This window comes from Theobroma cacao, chromosome 1 (assembly GCF_000208745.1).
Source record: "Theobroma cacao cultivar B97-61/B2 chromosome 1, Criollo_cocoa_genome_V2, whole genome shotgun sequence".
Lineage (NCBI taxonomy): Eukaryota > Viridiplantae > Streptophyta > Magnoliopsida > Malvales > Malvaceae > Theobroma > Theobroma cacao.
This window is the reverse complement of record NC_030850.1, coordinates 1,101,981-1,122,925: the sequence shown is the minus strand read 5'-3', so window position 1 is coordinate 1,122,925 and position 20,945 is coordinate 1,101,981. Positions and strand designations below refer to the sequence as shown.

At 38.5% G+C, this 20,945-nt stretch overlaps 4 protein-coding genes across 4 annotated transcripts; 2 read left to right on the top strand and 2 right to left on the bottom strand.

Annotated features, from left to right (window-relative positions):
• On the top strand, positions 292-3,031 carry LOC18610831 (protein SHI RELATED SEQUENCE 1). Its single transcript, XM_018114444.1, has 2 exons — positions 292-1,815; positions 2,458-3,031. The coding sequence occupies exons 1-2, from the start codon at positions 1,194-1,196 to the stop codon at positions 2,871-2,873; spliced, it is 1,038 nt and encodes a 345-aa protein (XP_017969933.1). The 5' UTR covers positions 292-1,193; the 3' UTR covers positions 2,874-3,031.
• Positions 9,409-13,208, top strand: LOC18610829 (probable methyltransferase PMT27). Its single transcript, XM_007046721.2, has 7 exons — positions 9,409-10,882; positions 10,960-11,109; positions 11,371-11,752; positions 11,831-12,005; positions 12,156-12,428; positions 12,511-12,705; positions 12,810-13,208. The coding sequence occupies exons 1-7, from the start codon at positions 9,512-9,514 to the stop codon at positions 13,024-13,026; spliced, it is 2,763 nt and encodes a 920-aa protein (XP_007046783.2). The 5' UTR covers positions 9,409-9,511; the 3' UTR covers positions 13,027-13,208.
• LOC18610828 (glutaredoxin-C3) lies at positions 13,453-15,799 on the bottom strand. The gene is made up of 4 exons (XM_007046720.2): positions 15,372-15,799; positions 15,046-15,119; positions 14,848-14,946; positions 13,453-14,762 (listed from the first exon to the last, which is right to left on the bottom strand). The coding sequence occupies exons 1-4, from the start codon at positions 15,533-15,535 to the stop codon at positions 14,707-14,709; spliced, it is 393 nt and encodes a 130-aa protein (XP_007046782.1). The 5' UTR covers positions 15,536-15,799; the 3' UTR covers positions 13,453-14,706.
• Positions 17,370-20,268, bottom strand: LOC18610826 (aldehyde dehydrogenase family 3 member F1). Its single transcript, XM_007046716.2, has 10 exons — positions 19,941-20,268; positions 19,792-19,860; positions 19,587-19,683; positions 19,103-19,309; positions 18,896-19,020; positions 18,683-18,787; positions 18,433-18,605; positions 18,228-18,318; positions 17,983-18,132; positions 17,370-17,893 (listed from the first exon to the last, which is right to left on the bottom strand). Exons 1-10 carry the CDS (start codon positions 20,118-20,120, stop codon positions 17,654-17,656), a joined length of 1,437 nt encoding a protein of 478 aa, XP_007046778.1. The 5' UTR covers positions 20,121-20,268; the 3' UTR covers positions 17,370-17,653.

Sequence of the window (20,945 nt, the reverse complement as noted above, 5' to 3'; positions counted from 1 at the left end):
ATTTAGACACCCAAAGGCCAAAAAAAAAAAAGAAAAGAAAAAGTAGCGGGCTTTACGGGAAAAAGGCTGGTGGGACGACACGTGGCGAAGGGTTGACCGTCGGATGGGAATGAGGCGGTTGATGATTGGATTGTTTTTTTTGAGATGACATTCCATAGGCTAACGATGAGAGACAGTTTTTAGTGAAATGAAAGAGAAAGAGATCAACTGTTTATAGACAGAAAGAGAGAAAAAAGGGGAGGGAACTTCATTTTTATTTTTTTATTTCGTTTAACCATTTCTCTCTCTCTTTTTTTCCATTATTTTCTTTTTTTGGGGTGTTGGTTTGTTCATCAGATACAAGACAGAGAGAGAGAGAGAGAGAGCAAGCTGCTGCTTAGCATAGTTAGAGGCTGAAAGAGAAAAACAGAAAGAAAAGAAAAGAAAAAACCCTGCAAGAAATCAGAGAAAAGAGAGATGGGTTATGGGAAGACTTAAATTGGGTTAGCAGAACAGAGAGAGAGAGAGAAAGGCATGGCGGCGTTGGCAGAAAAGAGAGCTGTAATTCTTGTGTTGTGTCTTAAATGCCTTTGCAACGACAGCAACGACAAGTAAGTAAGCCAGGCAGACGCAACAGGCAGCCAGCAAAACGAAATTCGTCAAGGAAAAAGGAGACGGTGGGAGAAGATTTTGCTGAGGAGAGATTTTACATAAGTTGGAAAGGAAGAGAGAATTGGAAAGAAAAAGGAAGGGTGGGTGGGGGGGCGAAGGAAGAGACTATAAACAACTGCTGCCTTTCCTTCCAACTGAACCTGACGTCTGTCCTCTTAATCCAACCAGCTTCTTTTTTTTTGGGAAGCAATTAGTGGGGGCAGCAACCCAAACAAAAACAACACGAAAAATACTAGGAGTAATCAACAGCAACTACTCACTTTCAGTTCAAGACTTCACTTTTGTTTTTTGTGTTTGCTTTTTTGGGTTAAGATTGTTATTAGACAGAGGGAGAGTGTAGCTGCATAATAGGTGTAAACACGTACGGAAGGAGGAGAATTACCAATAGCTGGGGAGGGGAAAAAAGAAGCACAAGGAAGGGATAAGAATTCGAAAGAGTACCCATTTGGAAAGATTGGGTTCTACAATCAAAAGAGGGAGTGAGTTTCTGATATGGATTGTCAGTTACAATTGAGGTTTGGGAGAGGTTTAGAGGAGGAACAATGGCTGGGATTTTCTCACTAGGAGGAAGAGGAAGCAACAGCCAGGAAGATCAACAGAACAATCCACCAACAGAAATCCCACCTGAGAGCTGGTTTTGGTACAAAAATGAGGACATTTCCTACAAGGGTTTCGAACTATGGCAACAACAAGAACTTTTCCAACGCCACAACAGTAGCAGCAGCAACAACCCGCAAGACCATCATCAACAGCAACAAGATCTTTATTCGTCAGCAGCTGGGTTAGGGGTTGGACCTAGCAGGAGCTCAATCAACGTCTCTGATGATTCCTCGTCGAGATCGGCTTTTATGATGATGAGAAGTAGTGGGGCAGGAGGAGTAGGCATGAGTTGCCAAGATTGTGGCAACCAAGCTAAAAAAGACTGCCCTCACATGCGGTGTCGAACTTGTTGTAAGAGCCGAGGATTCGATTGCCAAACCCATGTTAAAAGTACTTGGGTTCCTGCTTCCAAGCGCCGTGAAAGGCAACAACAACTTGTTGCTTTGCAGCAGCAGCAACAACAGCAACAGCAACTCCAGCTTCGTGGTGAGAATCCCAAAAGACAGCGAGAGAATCCAACATCTTCTTCCCTTGCCTGCACTCGTTTACCCGCAAACGCGTCAGGTACAGTTTATTTTTTATTTTTTGGGTGTGTTTTCTTTCTTTTAATACTACTACTTTATAGTATCCTCTCAGTGAAAACATTCACGGTCACTAAGATTGACTGTTTTTGCAAGAATTTAGAGGCAAAATTTTTCTAGAAAGAGATAAGAAACTTGTGTCCAGGAAAAACAAAATAGAGAAAAAAAAAACCCAAGAAAAATATAAATAAAATAAATAATACTACTACTAATACTACTAATAAAAGTTAAAGAAAGGGCATATCGATTGCGTGTAATGAAATCGACCTCCATAGTAAACCCCCCATCAGCTTTTCTTTTCATCTTTTCCTTTTGCAAATACTGTTATTTAGTAATCCTGACGAGTATTTTGACAGGGAAGAAACTATTTTTTCCTCTTTCTAACCGTCCTCTCTATCTTTTCTCTCTGTCTCCCCCCTCTCCCGTGTTGATATTTGTGTATAACCATGTGTTGCTTGCTTTGCTTGTCCCATTTCTTTTTCCTCTTCTTTTAAATGCAAAACCAGGTAACCAACAGAAAAGAAAGCCCTTTGTTTTTGTTCATTTACTCATCTTGTTTTCCACATCCAATCTAATAAAGGATTTGGATTTCGTTGTTGTTGTTGGTTTTGTTTCCTTCTTTTAGGGTTAGAACTGGGGAATTTTCCGGCAGAAATGAACTCTCCAGCGGTGTTCAGGTGCGTTAGAGTGAGTAGCATTGATGATGCTGACGATCAGTATGCTTATCAGACGGCTGTGAACATTGGAGGGCATGTTTTCAAGGGACTTCTTTACGATCAAGGCCCTGAAAGTGGCTATAACAACATGGCAGCAGCTGGTGAGAGTTCTTCTGGCGGCGGGGTTCAACCGCTGAATCTTATCACTGCTGGCCCGACAGCCGCCGCCAACACGGGTACCATTGCAGCTAACGCCAGTGGCGGTAGCGTAACCGCTGCTTCTTCTTCATCGACCGCCGCATTTTTAGATCCTTCCTCTCTATATCCAACTCCACTCAACACTTTCATGGCTGGTACGCAGTTTTTCCCACATCCAAGATCTTGAAAAAAACACAAAAAAAAAAAAACACCAGAGTCTTCTTCTTCTTTCTTCTACGTCTCTTCTTCTTCCTCTTTTTTGTTTTTCTTGTTTCTAGCTTTGTTTCTCTAATCTTGTCAACTTTCTTGACATTTGATGTTAATGAAGTACTACAACATTTGATACCCAGCATTGAAGTAGGGAGTTGTTGAAAGGGTTAAGGAAAAAAAACAAGAGAAAAGAGAGAGAGGGAAATGCGGGAGATGTTTGTTCTTTTCTTTTTTTTTGTTGTTCAAATTTCAATGCTTTGTTTCAAAATCATTAATATAAATTCTTCATCTTCTTCTGCATCTTCTTCCTCTTCTGCTGCTTCTTGAATGAAATGTAAAGTCGTTTTTTTTGTACGAAAATGTGCGCAGCATGTAGCATGGCGAGTGCTGCTTGCTAGATATATTATCATCAGCATCTGGGGGGTTTTGAATTTCCATTACGCTTCCTGGTTGTTTTTCAACTTGGAAGCTGCTTTTTCCCTGTTTACCCGTATGTTTGCCGGTTTCAAAGGGGGACGAATATTGGGTTTCTTCTTTGGTTGGACAAACCACAAACACCACATCTTTTTTCCTTATCACGGTATGGGCGGTCCAGCCATGCATGAGCATTCAAGTTCAAAAGGTGAAACATTAAAAATCTTCCCCACCCTTCCTCCCTCTCTCTCTCTCTCTTCTCTCTTCTCCCTTGTACATTTTCATGTGATCATCGTTTTGTTGTTTAGAGTAGACATGCACAGATGGTGACCTTGTTGATAAAATGGGAAATATTTCTTATCATCTGCTCTTTTGTTTAATGCCCCTTCCTGCAAAAGAAACGTATTATTGTGTGGTGAAAGATGGTTGCGTACGTTACAGCATGATTCATCTCTGCATTATTATTGTAAAGACTGTTGTCTCCAATGGTAATGGGAGTCAGGAATAAAAAATTTTTTTGGAAATGTTGAAGCTTTTCCTTAATCTAACAACCTTTTCTTCGGTCCTGTACTGTTGTTCTCTTCTCACTTCCCAATGACACAAAAAAGAAAGAGTAAATTTTAATTTTTTTTTGGAAAGGGTTTTTGTTCTTACATGCTGTCTAGGACATGCTCATATAGCATGTTTTTCAATTAATGTTAGCACATAATGCCAGCTGCTGTGTTTTCTCTTTCTTTGTTCCATCCCTAATTACTCAACTTCTGACACAATGTACCCCTCTTACCAGCTGCATTTTAACTTAAATTTTGGATCAAATTTTTAAAGCAGAAGCTCTAACCCTTTTTTAAAATCTTAACTATAGTTTTAACTTAATTAAGATTAATTATAAAGCAGAAGCTGTTACACCTTTGGTTTTCCTTTTTATGGTTATTGCTTTCTTATGCTAAATATAGTGTCTCTAGTGGAAACTTCTTGATCACAATCTTTGAAGTCATCATACCTGGTTAAAAATAGAAATTTATGATCAGATTTTATATTAAGGCAGACTGACAAAATGTATGTACTTGCTCTCTACCTGACAAATTACATACTGATCAGTCAAAACTGCCATGTTAGGCTCTTAGGACAAGGATTAGGGTATTTAACAACTCAATAAGAAAGCTGCATGGATCAAAATATTAGTTAATTTGAGATTATTTTGGGGCTGTATAAAGATACTGCAGAATTAGGGGAAAGCAAGGATTTCCTTGGCTTTTCCAGATTTTATTTTGATGTAATGCTATGGTGGTTGGTGGTCTAAAAAAGTTCCAACAAGAGTATATGTCTTGTTGATCTGATTCCCAGCTAAAAGGGTTAGCTTTTTAAAAATAATTATAATAATAAAAATAGCAATTATGATGATTATTATTTTGATAAAATAGGGAAAGTTAATATGACTTTGATTAGGACTTTCTTAGAAGAGAGGTCTGTCATCTCCAAAGCAAGTCAGCATTGAAGCAAATAATCGGCATACTCACCTTATACAAATTTGTTTAAAGTGAAATTAGAAACTGCTTTATCAGTTTTATTCATCAGTTTTATTTTGTTCTAAAATTTATTTTATGTTAGATATCTAATTCGTTTGAGGTAAAAATTTTCCTTATAAAAGTTGGAAATAAGAGCTAGCATCAAGAATATAATAAAAAGAAGCATAGGATCATATGATTGAGCTATACAGTTGTTGCAATGGAAATAGGAAAATGCATTGTTCTTCATGTAAAAGAAATTAAGCATACAAGTCATGCGCATTTGCGAGTAATATGTTTGTCATTTCATGAGATATAGATGTAAAAACCAGGCTTCTGCTCATGATATTTAGTTTCAGTTGACATTGATAAAAAGAACTTAAAATTTTCAGGAAATAAGTATCTAGGAAAAAGAATAAGCTTTAAACATGCATGTCTAAAACATTTTGTAATTTCAGTCTGTTCCTTAAGTAAGACAATTACCAGGAAGTGTTTGTTTCTATTCCCTGACGGCCCTTAATCGAATGTCTAACAAAAATTCTACTTGGTAGTACTCTGACATGTCCCAACTACTTATAAGGACACTTAATATTTAAAGGGAGAATATATTTGGTATCAAGTTGTTTGAAGAAGCTCTAATGGTTGTTTTTCCTTTCTGAATCGAATTATTGGCTATGGCTGTGTAACATACAGACTCACTATTTTTTATGATAAAGAACTCATGTATAGTTGACTTGATTTGGAGTGCTTTGATAGGATCAATATTGCAGGGAAAAATTGTAGTTGTATTATTTTTAAAAATCAATGAAAGTTCTAAAGTGGACCAATATATTTACCTGCAGCCTGTATACATGTATACTTTTAATGCATCATATGCAATTGTTTTCTGTACGAAATTTGCAATTTGTATTGATATGAATATTGAAACTAGTGGTGGAGTTCTTGTAAATTAGTAGGAATTTTGTGGTATTAATTGTCTAGGTAGCTGGGGAGCAATGCAAAGCCAATAATTGGTTTTTGAGTGACCACATATCTCATTTTTGAGCAGGTAGGGTCATGAAGGGACTAAATTTAATGGAGACTGCATGTAACAGAGGGAACAAGGGGGCTACAACATTAGAATATTATCAAGAATTCAATCATGTCATCTCTGTCTGTTGTGTTTATAAGAAAATAAGTACTGATGGATCAACTGAAAATGTGATTCTCTTTGGGAATTATGTATAAAATAGAATTCTTTTTTCATATAAGGGTCTTCCTGTTTAGTGTTGAAGTGGACATAATCGGGATTTCCTTGCTAAGAAGGGAACTATATCTGTAACACTGCTTTGCATGCTTTTGAGTTTCAAATGAAAACCAGATTATAGGAACATGAATCTTCTTTTTTTGGTAAATTAGTTGGTATGAGAATCTTGCAGTAGGCTATTCAAGGAATTCTTTGAATCTAAATATTTTGGAAGGCAGGTAGTTCTGGTGTTTTGATTCTCTGTGTCTTAACTTGACAACAAATATTTCATCTGTGCATAGTTCATAAAATCCTTGGGTCTAGCGGTGATCTTACTGTTGGATTTCCTGCAATTGGTTCATCTGTACAGCCAACATTCCTTGAATTCAGGTGGTGCAAGCTAGCTGGCTAGCTTTTGCAATCCAGAAAACTAAAAATATTCTTTGGTACGGTTTTATTGATGTTGTTGACCTAATGGAGAAACTTATTCAGACCTGTTTGGTAACTGGTTTGCTAAAGATTTTTGATTGAATGGTTATATCTGATGTTCCCCATCTTATCTCATGTTGTGTTAATTTAAAAGGGGAATTTTCCCAACAATCGACTGCTATCAAACTAAGTAACACAGGCAGATGTTCTATCACGTCCCCTTTCCCTGAAAAGACTTCACAAATAGAAGCCCCAAACAACATTAAGATGTGAAAAAAAAAAAATCATCAGTCCCCCTTTCCCAACGTAAAAAGTATTGATGCTACTTTACCAGAGAGTTCTTCAGTGGCATTTTGAGGGTTTCCTTGCTCAGAAACTTTCGCCTTTTCTCGGATTCTCATGTTGAGAGACACCAAGAGGAATAATATTTTTCTTTGCACAGGAAACTCTCACTCGGGGTGGATTCTCCATCGACATTCTATTTGTTATTCGTAACTGTCAGCAATTCTCTGAAAGAAAGAATATGGAATAACTAAATTCTCTTCCTTTCTCTTACTGCTGATATTTACCCATCAGACCATCTGGTGCATTTCACCATCAGGACCAACCCCAATTTTTATTTTTATAGTCGTGATTGTTTTCGAGCCCTAAAGAAAGAATCTATGTCCCTGTTTACTCAAGACATGGTTTGGGAATTTTCAGACAATGAAAAAACATGCATGAACAACACGAGCGAAGAGAGGTAGAGGATACCCGGCCACCTCCAACTTTTGGATTTCGCCATGGCCAACAAGTCTGCATGCTCTCCAACCTTTCCGGTTGATATAATTTACCAGGCTCCAAGTTCCAATCCTGCTTGACCCAACTTAAGCCATGTCCTGACGTCTACTTTGCTCAGCAAACTGTAGTCCACAGACATAAGAATAACGAAGCGTAGAACTGAGAGCCATGATGCAGCAGTGAAAAAGGCTTTTGGCAGTCTACGGTTTGGAGTTTTCTAAAGATTGAAAAAAGGAGTAAATGTTATGTGAAGGAACTCCCAGAGAAAGAAAGAGAAAGAACATCAATGATTAACCATAGCAAACAGTTTTTGCTTGAAACTGAAAGCCCAAAGAACAGCCAAAGTCATTTAAGACTACTGGGATTTGTCACGGCATTAAGGGGCTGTAGGGATGTGTTGTGGGGATGTGTCCATATCTGCTGGGTACGTAGTACCTTTGGGTGTGGCCAGTAGCCAGTGTGCAGAGAGATAAATCTTGCTGCAGGAGCAGTATCAGTTAATTTTTGTGTTTGTGGGCATAATTGGTGTGGTCCCAAACTGGCTTTTCTGTTAGCGGGTGTCTCAGCTCTGCTTCCAAAAGCTTGCTTTGCTCAACCTGCTGTTCCAACCCCCCAAAAGAAAAGAAGCCCTGTTGTGCTTGTGAGGGTGCAGGAGGCAAGTCTTTGTTGAGCCTTTGCATTGGATAGGGACAGTCCTTTCTACTAAGGGGAAAAAAGGGAAATTAAATAAAAGGAATGCTGCGATGCTGCAAATTGGTGCAAGATACATTCATCTATAAAAATAAGAGTTTTCCCTTTTTGCAAAAACCATAAATACGGCTTAAAAAAACCAAATAATATTATGTATTCAGCAGTGAATATAGCCACCTTATCGCTCCATAAACTCAGCACCTTTTTTTCACTTGGCCCTGTGCTTTTGGTTTTGAATCCCTTTAATTAGCCTCGACTATGGATATTGAGGTACCCAACTAACTTTGTCCATAGCTAAGATATTGGAGAACAGTTTTCTTGGTACCCATTTTTTCTTTTGGGAAAAAAACCTAAGGATTAAAAATTGTCAGACCGAAAATCTGAACTGTCAACTGTTCCCCATGTTGGCATGTTAGCTTGCTTCTAATCAAACCTTGTTCCCCATTTGAATCAACAGGCTTTTGATGCGACCGGCAACCTAGAAGTTTTGGACATTCTGAAACTTAATGCGGCGAAGTGGATGTATCTGATCATCTTTTGCTTTAGGGACCCCCCAACTTTGTCTCTAAAAATATGGTTTCAAACAGAGTTTATTCGCATGATAAGAGAACAGGTATGGAGGATGTTTGCTTATGCTTTTTTCCAGAACCTGTAAAGCTTCAAATTAAAAAAGGGCCAAAGAACCCTTTTGCCCCAAAATCTGCCTCTGGGTCTTGGAAACGACAGACATTGTAAATAGCATCCTGTTGCCTCTTCTCTGGACCAAAAATCTACAACCCTTTTGCTCCATTCTCCTCCCCCTGTCTTTGCCCTTCATCTCCCCAACTTGTCCAAACTCAAAAAAAGAAAAAAAAGAAAGGGTCCATAAAGTGCCCTGCATTCTGGTCCATGTTGGGAGCTGACAAAGCTTAATGGGATATGCCTTCACTTTGTCCAACTGAAACCCACTAAATCATACAAAAGAAAGTGGAATTGCATTAATAATTTAATAATGATCTCATCTTCATTCCATGTCACATCCAAAGATTTTGCTGAGATATCTTTGCATAAAATCTATAGATGATTGATCTGATGATCTCATAATTCAACCTGCATCAGACAGAAAGTGCACGGACCTTTGTTTTTGTGATGGAGAAAGCTTGGGCTACCACTTTCATTTTGCTTGAAGGAGTAGGTCTTTTGTGAGGGTCTCTAGTCTCTCCCATCAAGCCTTGGGTTATGCTTGGGCCATAATGAAAATAGTCTTCCAGGGTCCAAGGCCTTGATGAGTAAATTCATCTGGTTCATCAGGAATAGGAAAAAAAAAAAGAGTAAAAGTAAAAGACAGAAATGAGAAAACAAAGCTGTCCAACGAATTCCCTTCTCCAACTCCTTCGGATCTTGAGACATTCATACTTGGAAAATTGGAATGTTTCTTCTCTCTTTACAGTTTCTGCTTTCTCTTGCGTTTCCCTCCACAAACTAAGCTTAATCTTCTCAATGTTTTTTATCTCCATTTCTTACCAAAACCACACCTCCTAAAGCATATCTCTTCTCCGGTGTCCACTCTCACTTCTAAAGAGTTAAATCAAAATGGCAATAGGGGGAAAGTCTCGTAGCAACAAGCGTTCATCGTCGGTTTCATATGCATCGACTATAACCACCGTAGTCTTTGTAACCTTATGCGTTTTTGGGGTATGGATGCTCACTTCCAACTCCGTTGCACCCCCACAAACAACCACCACGCGCACCGCCGCTGACAACAATGCCGACAGTACGTTTCCTTCTTCAAATGAAGAACAAATCACCAAAAATAATGATGATAAAGACAAAGCTGTCTTTGAAGATAATCCAGGGCAACTCCCTGATGACGCCATCAAACCTGATGAGGGTAAGTCCGAGGAGGATAAAGGAAGCGAGTCTGAGGATAAAGGAACAGAAGGTGGAGCAGTTGAGGAGGATCCACATGGTTTACAGGGCAAAGAATCAACTGAAGAGCAGGAGAAGCAGAGTGAAACTCAGATATCAGAGGAAAGTGTATTGACTCAAAACCAACAACCTGAGGAAAACAGCCAGAAGGAGTTAGAAGACAATAGGGAAACGGGAAATGAGGAAACCAACAGGAATCCGGAGGCAAACAACAATCCGGATTCAGAAGAAGATCAAAGTCAAAGTGCGGAACAGCAACAAGGAAATGAGAAATCGAAAGAGTGGCAGTATAATCAAGAGTCGGAAGATCAACAGCAACGTGAAGACAAGCAAAAGATACAAGAGGTTGAAAGCCATGAAGAAACGCAAGAAACAACAAACGAGAAATCGAAGGAAGATGATCAAGAGAAAGAAAAGAATGACACGACGGGGTTAGAAGAAGAACGAAAGGGAAACAAACAGCAAAGTCAAGAGCAACAAGAGTTACAAACGCAAGAGATTGCACAAACCACTTTTAGTGACGAAACCAAGGACAAACAAAAAGAAATCCTAAACGCAACTCAAACCGATGCGTTCAATATACTGAAGCCAGCAAGCAACCAGGAGACAACAGAGAAAGAAACCCAAAGTGAAGCTCAGAATCAGGAAACTCAACAACAGGACACCCCAAAGGAAGAAATTTCGAACGACTCAAACTCGGGAGAGTCGTTAGGAAGTTCCATTCCAAAAGAGTCGTCCGAGTCGAAGAAGTCCTGGAAGACGCAGAAGACTCAATCAGAGAACGAGAAAGAGAGACGGAAGGACGAATCAAACGGTAAAGAGAGTATCTATGGTTACACATGGCAGTTATGTAACGTCACTGCCGGTCCTGATTACATACCATGTTTGGACAACGAGAAAGCATTGAAGAAATTACATAGTACTAAGCACTTTGAACATCGGGAGAGGCATTGCCCTGAGGAGGCACCCACGTGTTTGGTCCCACTTCCGGAGGGATACAAAAGGTCCATCCCGTGGCCCCAAAGCCGAGATAAGGTCAAGATTGAATAAACCCATCTGATTGTTATGATCTTTTTGCGAGATTGTAACTTTGTTTTCCTGTGGTCTTGCAGATATGGTACCATAATGTACCACACACGAAGTTGGCTCAGGTGAAAGGGCATCAGAACTGGGTTAAAGTGAGCGGTGAGTTCTTGACTTTCCCTGGCGGAGGGACCCAATTCATACATGGGGCCCGCCACTACATTGACTTTGTTGAGCAGGTAATTCTGAGACAGTCCCATGTATGTATTGACTTTGATCCTGCTTGAACTACGTATAAATTTCTTATTTTCACTCACAAAATTACAATGAAGATGTTCTCTTTTTGCATATGAATCTGTAATTATTATATTTTAAATTCTATACACTTACTTTCTTATCCTGAGATTGATAGTGAGACTCAGAAAAGTAAGTAAGATGACAAGAATGGGAGATTATCATATTATACGCTGAGAATGAAGATTACGTTTCATTGGTTGCAGTCAGTACCGGACATTAAATGGGGTAAGCACACCAGGGTGATCTTGGATGTTGGATGTGGTGTTGCCAGCTTTGGAGGTTTTCTTTTCGATAGAGATGTTCTGACAATGTCTTTCGCGCCTAAAGATGAGCATGAAGCTCAAGTTCAATTCGCCCTTGAAAGAGGAATTCCTGCAATATCCGCTGTGATGGGTTCTCAGCGGCTACCATTTCCTTCCAGGGTCTTCGATGTAGTGCACTGTGCACGTTGTAGAGTGCCGTGGCACGCAGAAGGTGGTCTGCTTCTGCTAGAACTGAACCGTGTTCTGAGACCTGGAGGGTACTTTGTCTGGTCAGCTACCCCTGTCTACCAGAATCTTGAAGAGGATGTGGAAATATGGAACGGTGAACACGTAAAATTACATTCAATTCAAACAGAGTTTTTTAGGTTTTCTTTGAGCTGACATGTAGTTAATTTTGCAGCCATGTCGGCCCTGACAGAATGCATGTGTTGGGAGCTTGTGACCATTAAGAAGGATCAATTGAATTCCATTGGTGCTGCCATCTACCGCAAACCTACCTCAAATGAATGCTATGACAAAAGGAAGGAGAATAATCCTCCAATGTGTGAAAATAGTGATGATGCAAATGCTATCTGGTAGGTTTCTTTACATACTCTCGATGTTATGCTCCATTCTGTCAGGTCAAGGGTCAACTGCAGCTCATGAAGCTATCTCTTCGGCTCAAGTACTATAACGAAATGCTTCACGTTAAGGTGATAGATTCATTCTTGCTTGTTTTGTTTCAGGCACGTACCCCTGCAGGCATGCATGCATCGCGTGCCAGTAAATCAGGCTGAACGAGGGGCACGATGGCCAGCAGATTGGCCTGCTCGGCTACAAAACATTCCCTACTGGTTGAACAGCTCCCAGATGGGGATTTACGGGAAACCAGCTCCCCAAGATTTTGCTAGAGATTATGAACATTGGACACGAGTAGTGAGCAAGTTGTATATGAGCGGATTGGGAATCAGTTGGTCTAATGTTAGAAATGTGATGGACATGAGAGCTGTTTATGGAGGGTAATGGTCGTTCATCACTTCTCTTTCTCGTATTAGAAATCAGTACACTAAAGATGGAAAGTTACATCTTGGATGCGTGCAGGTTTGCAGCAGCCCTGAAGGACATTCAAGTGTGGGTGCTGAACGTGGTGAACTTCGATTCTCCGGACACACTTCCAATAATCTATGAACGTGGTCTTTTTGGAATATACCATGACTGGTGCGAGTCCTTCAGCACCTACCCTCGATCGTATGATCTCCTGCACGCTGATCATCTGTTCTCCAAGCTGACAAAGAGGTTAGAAACTGTAGCACGATATTCCCTTCTTTCTTTTCTTTCATTCAATTCCACCTGCAATTGAAAAAGTTTGCTAATCGGTTCATTTCCCTGGCGTTCACAAGGTGCAAACTTGAACCGGTGATGGCAGAGGTTGATCGAATTGTCAGACCAGGAGGAAAACTGATTGTTCGTGATGAATCAAAAGCTATTGGGGAAGTGGAGAACTTGTTGAAGTCTCTGCATTGGGAGGTTCATCTGACTTTCTCCAAAGATGATGAAGGAATACTCAGCGCTCAGAAAGGTGATTGGCGACCAACAACATATCAAGCTTCCTCCTAGAAAGAAAACCTTTCTGCTATTGTTGTTTTAAGGGATGTAAAACAATGAAGCATACATGATATCATAGAGAAATGCTGTAACTTGAAACTTGGTATTTTTTTTTTATTTTTTCTTAAATTAAGGGTAATTCCTTTTTAAGAGATTTATTTCGTGACGATTATACTTTTATGAATACATGATTTGTTCTTTGTGCCACTATGTATTTTTTTATTTTTGGTATTTTTTACAGGTTTTTTTTTAAAATTTTGTTTAGACTAATCTTAAGTTAAACAAAAATAAATAAACAAATAAAGAGGGAGAATCATGAAAGAATGATTGGGGAAAACACGAAGAGAGAGATTAGGAAAAATCGAGAAACCAGAAGAAATATAACCAAAAATATATACAAGTAGACAACATTTCTGTTGGCATTAGCTTTATGAATAATTATAATATGAACTTAATAACAAATTTACAATTCATCAATACTGATCCTAACACAACGTGTCATAAGGACATGTAGGCAGACATTCAACCAAGCAAACAGCCAGTAAAAGTAATCAAGATGTACTTGATGAAGATTATCAGCAAACCAGCTTTTTCTACCCTTATTACCACTTGATTTGTCTATAACAGGGATAAGAAAGTTGCCTGCTCTGAAGATTAGGTAACGAGACAGACCAGTGCTCGTCAACTCATTTGGAACTTGATCATAGAAGAATTCTTGCAGACCAACCGTGGTGAAAACATCTGAGACACCAAACAAGATATGTCAAGGAAGCAGCTACCACACAGTCATCGGAACCATAGCATTTGGCAAATCCACCAGGCCATACTCTTGAGAAGATTTTTGCTTTTTCATTTAAACTAGATCAACTACTTTCATGGACATAGCTGATAAAAACATACCACTTCCAATTCTCTGCAGATACCAGAGGGTTTTTGTGTTATAGTATCAATAGGAGCAAAGGCACGATCTTAGAGAGGAATGAAGAGAATGATGGTAAGACTGATGAAGCATTGAAGTGAAGAAGCAGGTATCTTGAAGCTCGAGATTGCTCTATCCATGGTCGACCCTTGCTTAGTGAAAAACATGGATGATTGTGCACAGACAATAGCATAAGCTAGACTTGTTATATATCATAACCTTCTCCTAACAACCAATTTTGACAAGAAACAGCATGCATGAAAAGGACTCTGGACACCATACTTTTGGTGACTTCTTTTTATCTGTCAATGCATACCAATGCCAACCACACTGGTTGCAGTCCTCAAATTACATCTTCAATGAATAATTAAGACATTTTCTTTGAAAATTACATGGAAAATCATGTTCACATTTCACTTGTTTCGAATTCATTTCAGAAGAAAGAACAGTTACATTTACCATATGGAGAAACACAAAATTGCCGATAGATCCATTGACAAAGTATAGGTTTTAGTGAAAACTAAACTAAACAAAGTATAGATTCTAGTGAAAACTAAACTAAATCATTGCTCCCTCTCCCAAACTGCATCTACAACGAACTTAAGACTTGAACCACATCTTCCATAAGGATGAAGAGAATCAAGACTAACATCAACAAGGAGTGCCAGTATCCTGGAGCATTCAATATAATCTTGCGGTGAACTTACTTAATTCACAACCCTAAGATGATTCTCTAATCCGCACGCAGAATTCCTCTTTTATCTGTTAGCTCATTAACTTGCAGCTAGAAGCTTTTGCAATTTACCACTGTGGACTGCATCCTTTAGATCTACAAAGTAGTCACAAACAAATAAATGAGGAAAATGAACTCGAATTAATGGAAAACCAAAAGTTATGAAAGCTATGTAGCTAACCATCAGAGCCTCCAATATGCTTGCCTTTCACAAACACTTGTGGGACAGTGCTTCGACCGACCAAATCCAGAAGGACATACTGGATTTTACCTCCATCATCTAAAACAAAAATTCAACAAGTCAAAGCGTCATTTAGAATCGCTCTTTTCGTACGTATTCACCGGAAAAACTCAGCAGAAGCAGATAACGCATAGATACCTCGGAGATCAAGCTCTACAACATAAGGTTTCTCACTTAGCTCACTGAATATGCGCTTGGCACGAAAGCAATACCTAAGAACAGGGCAAAGCAACAGAATTGAGACCAACCCATCGTAGAATCCAATACACAAAATACCAAAAGAGTTCAAGTTTCAATTCTACTTTTGAAGACATACCCAACAAGAAAAATGGGGTTTAAAGCGGCATAAGATTAATTACAATCGATAAACACGATGCCCTGATTCTAAATTATGAATATGAAATGGTCCAAATAAAACCGGAAATGTGAAAGAAGGAAAAGAGGAAAAAATAAAAACAACTTACGGGCAATAGGACTTGGAGAAAATGACGATCTTGTGAGAGAAGATGGTGTTTTGGACAAAGGCGGAAGCTGAATTGTTGGCTTTAGCTTGCCTTAGAGCATTTCCGGCTAACAGCAACACCACGACCGTCCCAAATATCGTCAGGATAAACCTCGACCGCGTCATCCTTTCCCACGTTCTTCTTCCGACGGAAGTCTTGGATTCGGAGCTTGTAACTCGGAACCGATTGATCGCGAGGTTTCTGATCAGTTGATAGTCGACGAGCTTGAGTTTGACCGTTTCATCTATGTTTTATGGGCCAAGGCCCAGCCAATTTGAGGCTATAGTTAGCCCATTGGGCTTAGCAGGCTTGGAGTTTTTTGACCCAAAAAGGAACGATATCCATGTACAAGTCCGATTAGAAAACTCGTATTCGTATGTATCGTAATACTCTTTATCGGAGAACGGGTCAATTTTTAATAATTATTATTTAAAAGTGATTTATTTCAAAAACGGAAAAAGAATGGCGTGCATATATTTATATTTTTCGATTATTGATATGTATAAGTCAAATTTTATGGAGTTAAAAATCCAATATTTAAAATGAAATTGATTTGGATAATACTTTTTTTGATGATTGAAATCGATATTAATTTTGTGCTAAAAAGTAGTCCTACATTTAATGATTTTATATTAATAAAATAATTTCAAGAAATTCGAGAACAAATAATAATTTTCTTCTTCTGTTTGCCATGAATTTATTCACCAAATTAAAACAACAACAAAATAAAAATTTAAGATGACTTAAGATTTGGGCGCCTTGGAATCCGATTCGCGAAGCTTATTGTAAGCCTCGAGCTCCTCATAGTACACATCCCAAACGCACCGCACGCATCCACTCCCGCAACAATCCCCAGGCTCGGGCTTCTCCGGTGGAGGCGGCAATTTCTTCTCTAATTCTTCTTCGTCTCCTTTTTTCTTATCGTCGCCGGTGTCCTCTATCGCCGACGACGCTTTCGATAAACCGTTCTCGGTGGCCATGGATTTTGATTGAAAGCAGCCGCTGACGAGAAGGAGCCGGCGTGGATCTTGAGTTATGTGGCTGTTGATGGTGATTATATTGGAGGAGACAAATCGAAGGGTCGGAGTCGGGTGTCTCATGGGCGGCGAGCCCACATGGGTTCGGGAGTTATTGAATTTGGTCAGCCGTGATTGGTCTGTAGGGGTTCGCGGAAGGAGCGACGCCAGCTTTTTTGGGCGTGGGACAGCTTCGAATTTATTCTGTATTGACTGTCAAGAACCGCGAGAGGAAAATTTAAACGTTTCTATTTCTCCTACCCCTTGCCAGATGGCTAAGGTTACAGGTGGCAGCTGTTTATTGGTTTAGATAGTGTTTTTTGGGTTATTGGACTCTGTATTAAATCAAAAAATATTTTTAAAAAATAAAATAATAATTAATCTTATTGAGATAGTAGGCACAGTCAATCCGACCTAATATGATTACAATTAAAATATTTTTTTCATTTAATATAAGAAAGCACTGATTAATATTTTCCTAAATAATGTAAAATTGAAAAAAATAGAAAAGAATTTGTAGACTTTGGATTATTAAAATTGATATGCGAATACTACAATGTTGTTGTATGAATTTAATAAGTGTTTAACCATGTGTTAGCCGGACCCTAACACAATAATTTTAAAGAGTGTCATTAGGGCATTCGTTAATAAAATTATTAAGGAAATACAGATAGCAAAATCCGTAACGAAATTCAGATGCATATAGATAAGGATTAAAGTTAGTTAGATTATTATTTAAAAAAAAAACATTTTTTCATTTAATGTCAAGAAGATAAGGTTAACAGTTCCCTATCATGATGGGAAGAAGACTTTTAATAATTAGAATTGATAGGCATGTACTATGATGCTACTGCTACTATCTGAATTTCAAACAACACGCAGCCAGAAATCGTCCTTGAAACTTAGAAGGCAGATGTAGGTTAGGTTAGGTTAGGTTAGGTAATTAATTTAGTTTGATATTTGCATTTAATCTCACTGTAAAAAGTAATTGCCCAATGGATTCCCAGGCCACATACTTGAGATAAGGTGTGGGTTGAAACTTAATTGAAATATGCTCAGGTTTGGTTCCAATATAACAACAAAACCTGTCCTGTTTGTGGTTCAGGAAGATCTGACAAGAACCAAACATTTCACATTCATGCAAACAGGCATTATTGAATCCTTCTACCATACTTGATTAATAAAGGATATAGGCAACAGAGCAGGCCCGGGAACTGTTATTTTCAACTATGGCTTTTTCAACCCTAGTAGGAGGAGGATTAGTCCGAAGTAGTCGAACCTGTAAGCTAATTTGATGAACCGGAGCTTGAAATCATTCCATGGAGGATATCTTGGTTCCAATTCAGGAAAGAAGGCTCTGTGCAGTACAGCTTTTTCATGGCTGAAAGTATCAAAAGAATACTTCCCATGGTACCTTCCGAAGCCACTTTGGCCAGCTCCTCCAAATGGTAGCGAATCACATACAAACTGCAAAACATTTTTAACACATTGAACAAGCTTCAATTTATCTGCATGATGAATATGTAAGAGAAGTTTGAGGAGAAGCAGAGCAATACTTGAACCATGACATCGTTGAATGTTACAGTTCCTGAGGATGTTTCTGATAGAATTCGTTTCTTGAAGGTTCCATCCTCGGTGAAAGCATAGATAACAAGAGGCTTAGGCCTAGAGTTGATGAAGTCGATGCTTTCTTCAATGTTCTTCAGCTATACAAGAATGGCAACTGTTTTTCAGGATTTTTCCTGAACAAAACAGATAGTTTGCAGGAAGAAACAATAAAATAGGGTTGAGAATCTCTCACTGTGATTATGGGAAGCAATGGACCAAAGATTTCTTCAGTCATGATCTCAGAATCAAGTGGGGGATCTAACAAGATTGTTGGCTCAATAACCCTGTTAATTAGTTCATTGATGAATCAAAGATCCGCATGAAGCCTTGTCTATGAACATGAAAAAGATAAATAAATAAATAAATGCCTTGGAAATTCAAAGATGCAGAGAAATTACAGTCTTTCTTCATCAACGGAACCTCCATGAACAATTGAGGACGCAACATGGGGATCTTTTAAAAGATGATAGATTCTTTCAAAGTGATGCTTGTTCACAATTCTGGAGACGCATTTCAAGTCTCCAAGGTTTCCACCAAAGAATCTCTTGATGTTCTTCTTTAATAGCTCAATCTGAAACAGACGAAAAATCTATGAATTCAAATCGACATTCGAATCCCATTTTCCATCAAAATTTTGATGGTGAATACCAGAGTAGAGGCAAATTTCTCTTCCACAAGCAAGTAATCTACAGCGATGCAAGCTTGTCCGCTGCAGAGCCCCCACTTCCCCCCTGCGATTCTTTTAGCAATCACCTTGACACCAGAGTGACAGAAGCAAATTTAGAACGTCGAACCATTTTCCCTCTGAATAGACATTAACATTTGTTCAAAGCATTAATTCTTGTAATCAGACAAAAGAACCTTTGTTTTTGAATGGCTGGAGAAGGCGTCTACAACAGCAGGGCACTTTCCACCAAGTTCTAAAGTAACTGGCGTCAGATGCCTGGCAGCTGCAGTCATAACCAATCGGCCCACTTGTGGACTCCCTGAAGACAATTGATAAAAAGCAGATGTTATCTGAGATTCAAATCATCCATAAAAGAAATACATTTATGCAAGTAAGGTTACCAGTGAAGAATATCTTGTCCCATTTCAGCTCAAGCAGTCTTTCACCAACATCTGCTCCACCGCCGATGACCTTAACGGCTTTGTTGTCCAAATAAAGAGGAATAGTTTCAATGAAAAAAGACGAGCACGCCGGGGCCAGTTCTGAAGGTTTTAGCACCACTGCGTTTCCTGCAGAGATTGCTCCGATCAATGGGTCCAATGCCAACGCTGCATCAAGAACAACATATGAGAATATTAAGGCATTTCCATCAGTTTAGAGATCCTTGGTTTCGAGTGGAAACTGGGAAGAGACAAGCATAAGCTAGATCTAACTGAACTAAAGTGCGATTAATTGATGTTTCCTGGGCTGCTTGCAGGATTCGTCGATTTAGGAAGAAGAGCAAATTGATCTCAATACTATAGATATTCCATCTTCCGCAGGGTGCAACATCAGGATACAGAATTCAGAATTAAAACAGGCTTCTCAGGTTTTGGCTGAACTCACTGATGGGGAAGTTCCAAGACGAGAATATGAGAACTACGCCAACTGGTTCAGGCAGCACCTCCCCTTTTGCAGGAAAGAAAACCAATGGCAACTCAGCCTGGACCGAAACAAACAAAAAGAAAAAGGCAAAGTATTGGCATGGTTCCAGCCACTTCCAGGAGAAATTAAACGTAGGGAAAAAGAAAGAGATCAGAGAGCAGAAAACCTTCTTAGGTGCCACCCACTTGTCCAGACAGCTCAAAGCATAGTTGGCTGATTTCAGTATAACTCCCATCTGCAATGAAAATTAGCAATCAAACGCAACTTGGATTGAACGAAATTAGCTGATAAATCCATATATACATATGCACTCACCTCATCTCTGTATGATTCAGCTGGATCCTTTCCAAGATCCTGATGGAGTACCTTATAAATGGTCTGCTCGTTTTCATTTATCAGGTCAATCACAGCCTTGAGCTGGTTCTTCCTCCACGCCACACTTCTAGTTCTTCCACTTTTGAAGGTTTCCCTTAACCCTGCTATGCTTCCTTCCATTGCTGATATACCTTCACTTTGCTTCTCTGGTATGAAACTTTTAAAAGCAACTTGCCCCTTCCCTTCTTGACCCTGCTCATAGTTATTGCTGATTGATAATTTAATACTTCAGCCACCTAAACTCTAGGACAGATGGCTTTTTCCGTCTGCTCCCCTTTTTTGGGACTAAACAGTCCTCATGGACAACTCGCAAACTCTGGTGTTACCGCATTGAAGAAATGCTGGCACCCAACCTGTGGAATTGGCCCTGTGTTTAACTAATTCAGTAATATTTTCATTGTCAAAATACTAATTTTTTTTGCCACGGTGAATATTTATTGTTTTATTAATATTTAAATAATAATTTATATATATAGTACAAATATTTTTTAAAATTTAAAATAAATTATTTATAAATGAAAGTCTATTAATTGAAAGACAATATTTCAAAATTATATATAATTGAAATTTTATACTACTAATTTATTAATTATTCACTTTTAATGAAAATCATTCTAAGCAGAATTAGAATTTTTATTTACAAATTCGATAAATATAATGAATAAATATGATAATTTTCGTCAATCATTATAGGTATAATTAAATTTCCCATTAAGCAAATGATTAACTTAATTAATCACTATTTAAATTGAAAAAAAAATGAATCTCGAATTCATACTTATATTATGTTAACAAAATTTTGAAATTAGATGCAAATTTTTATATTTTAAAATTTAAATAATAATTAAAATTTTTTATCTATGTGCTATATATTCAATTTGGAAAGAAAAGAAATATATATTTCATTCCTTTGAAGTTTGAGTTTCCAAATCAACCAGGACTTTT

Coding starts and splice junctions, on each gene's coding strand:
- LOC18610831 (XM_018114444.1), top strand. CDS start 1,194: ATGGCTGGGATTTTCTCACTAGGAGGAAGAGGAAGCAACAGCCAGGAA. Junction 1,816..2,457: donor TTTACCCGCAAACGCGTCAG/GTACAGTTTATT, acceptor TCCTTCTTTTAG/GGTTAGAACTGGGGAATTTT.
- LOC18610829 (XM_007046721.2), top strand. CDS start 9,512: ATGGCAATAGGGGGAAAGTCTCGTAGCAACAAGCGTTCATCGTCGGTT. Junction 11,110..11,370: donor ACATTGACTTTGTTGAGCAG/GTAATTCTGAGA, acceptor CATTGGTTGCAG/TCAGTACCGGACATTAAATG. Junction 12,006..12,155: donor GATGATGCAAATGCTATCTG/GTAGGTTTCTTT, acceptor GTTTTGTTTCAG/GCACGTACCCCTGCAGGCAT.
- LOC18610828 (XM_007046720.2), bottom strand. CDS start 15,535: ATGACGCGGTCGAGGTTTATCCTGACGATATTTGGGACGGTCGTGGTG. Junction 15,120..15,371: donor TTCTCCAAGTCCTATTGCCC/GTAAGTTGTTTT, acceptor CCCTGTTCTTAG/GTATTGCTTTCGTGCCAAGC. Junction 14,947..15,045: donor TGTAGAGCTTGATCTCCGAG/GTATCTATGCGT, acceptor TTTTTGTTTTAG/ATGATGGAGGTAAAATCCAG.
- LOC18610826 (XM_007046716.2), bottom strand. CDS start 20,120: ATGGAAGGAAGCATAGCAGGGTTAAGGGAAACCTTCAAAAGTGGAAGA. Junction 19,021..19,102: donor GGACAAGATATTCTTCACTG/GTAACCTTACTT, acceptor AATTGTCTTCAG/GGAGTCCACAAGTGGGCCGA. Junction 18,788..18,895: donor CCAGCCATTCAAAAACAAAG/GTTCTTTTGTCT, acceptor TCTGGTGTCAAG/GTGATTGCTAAAAGAATCGC.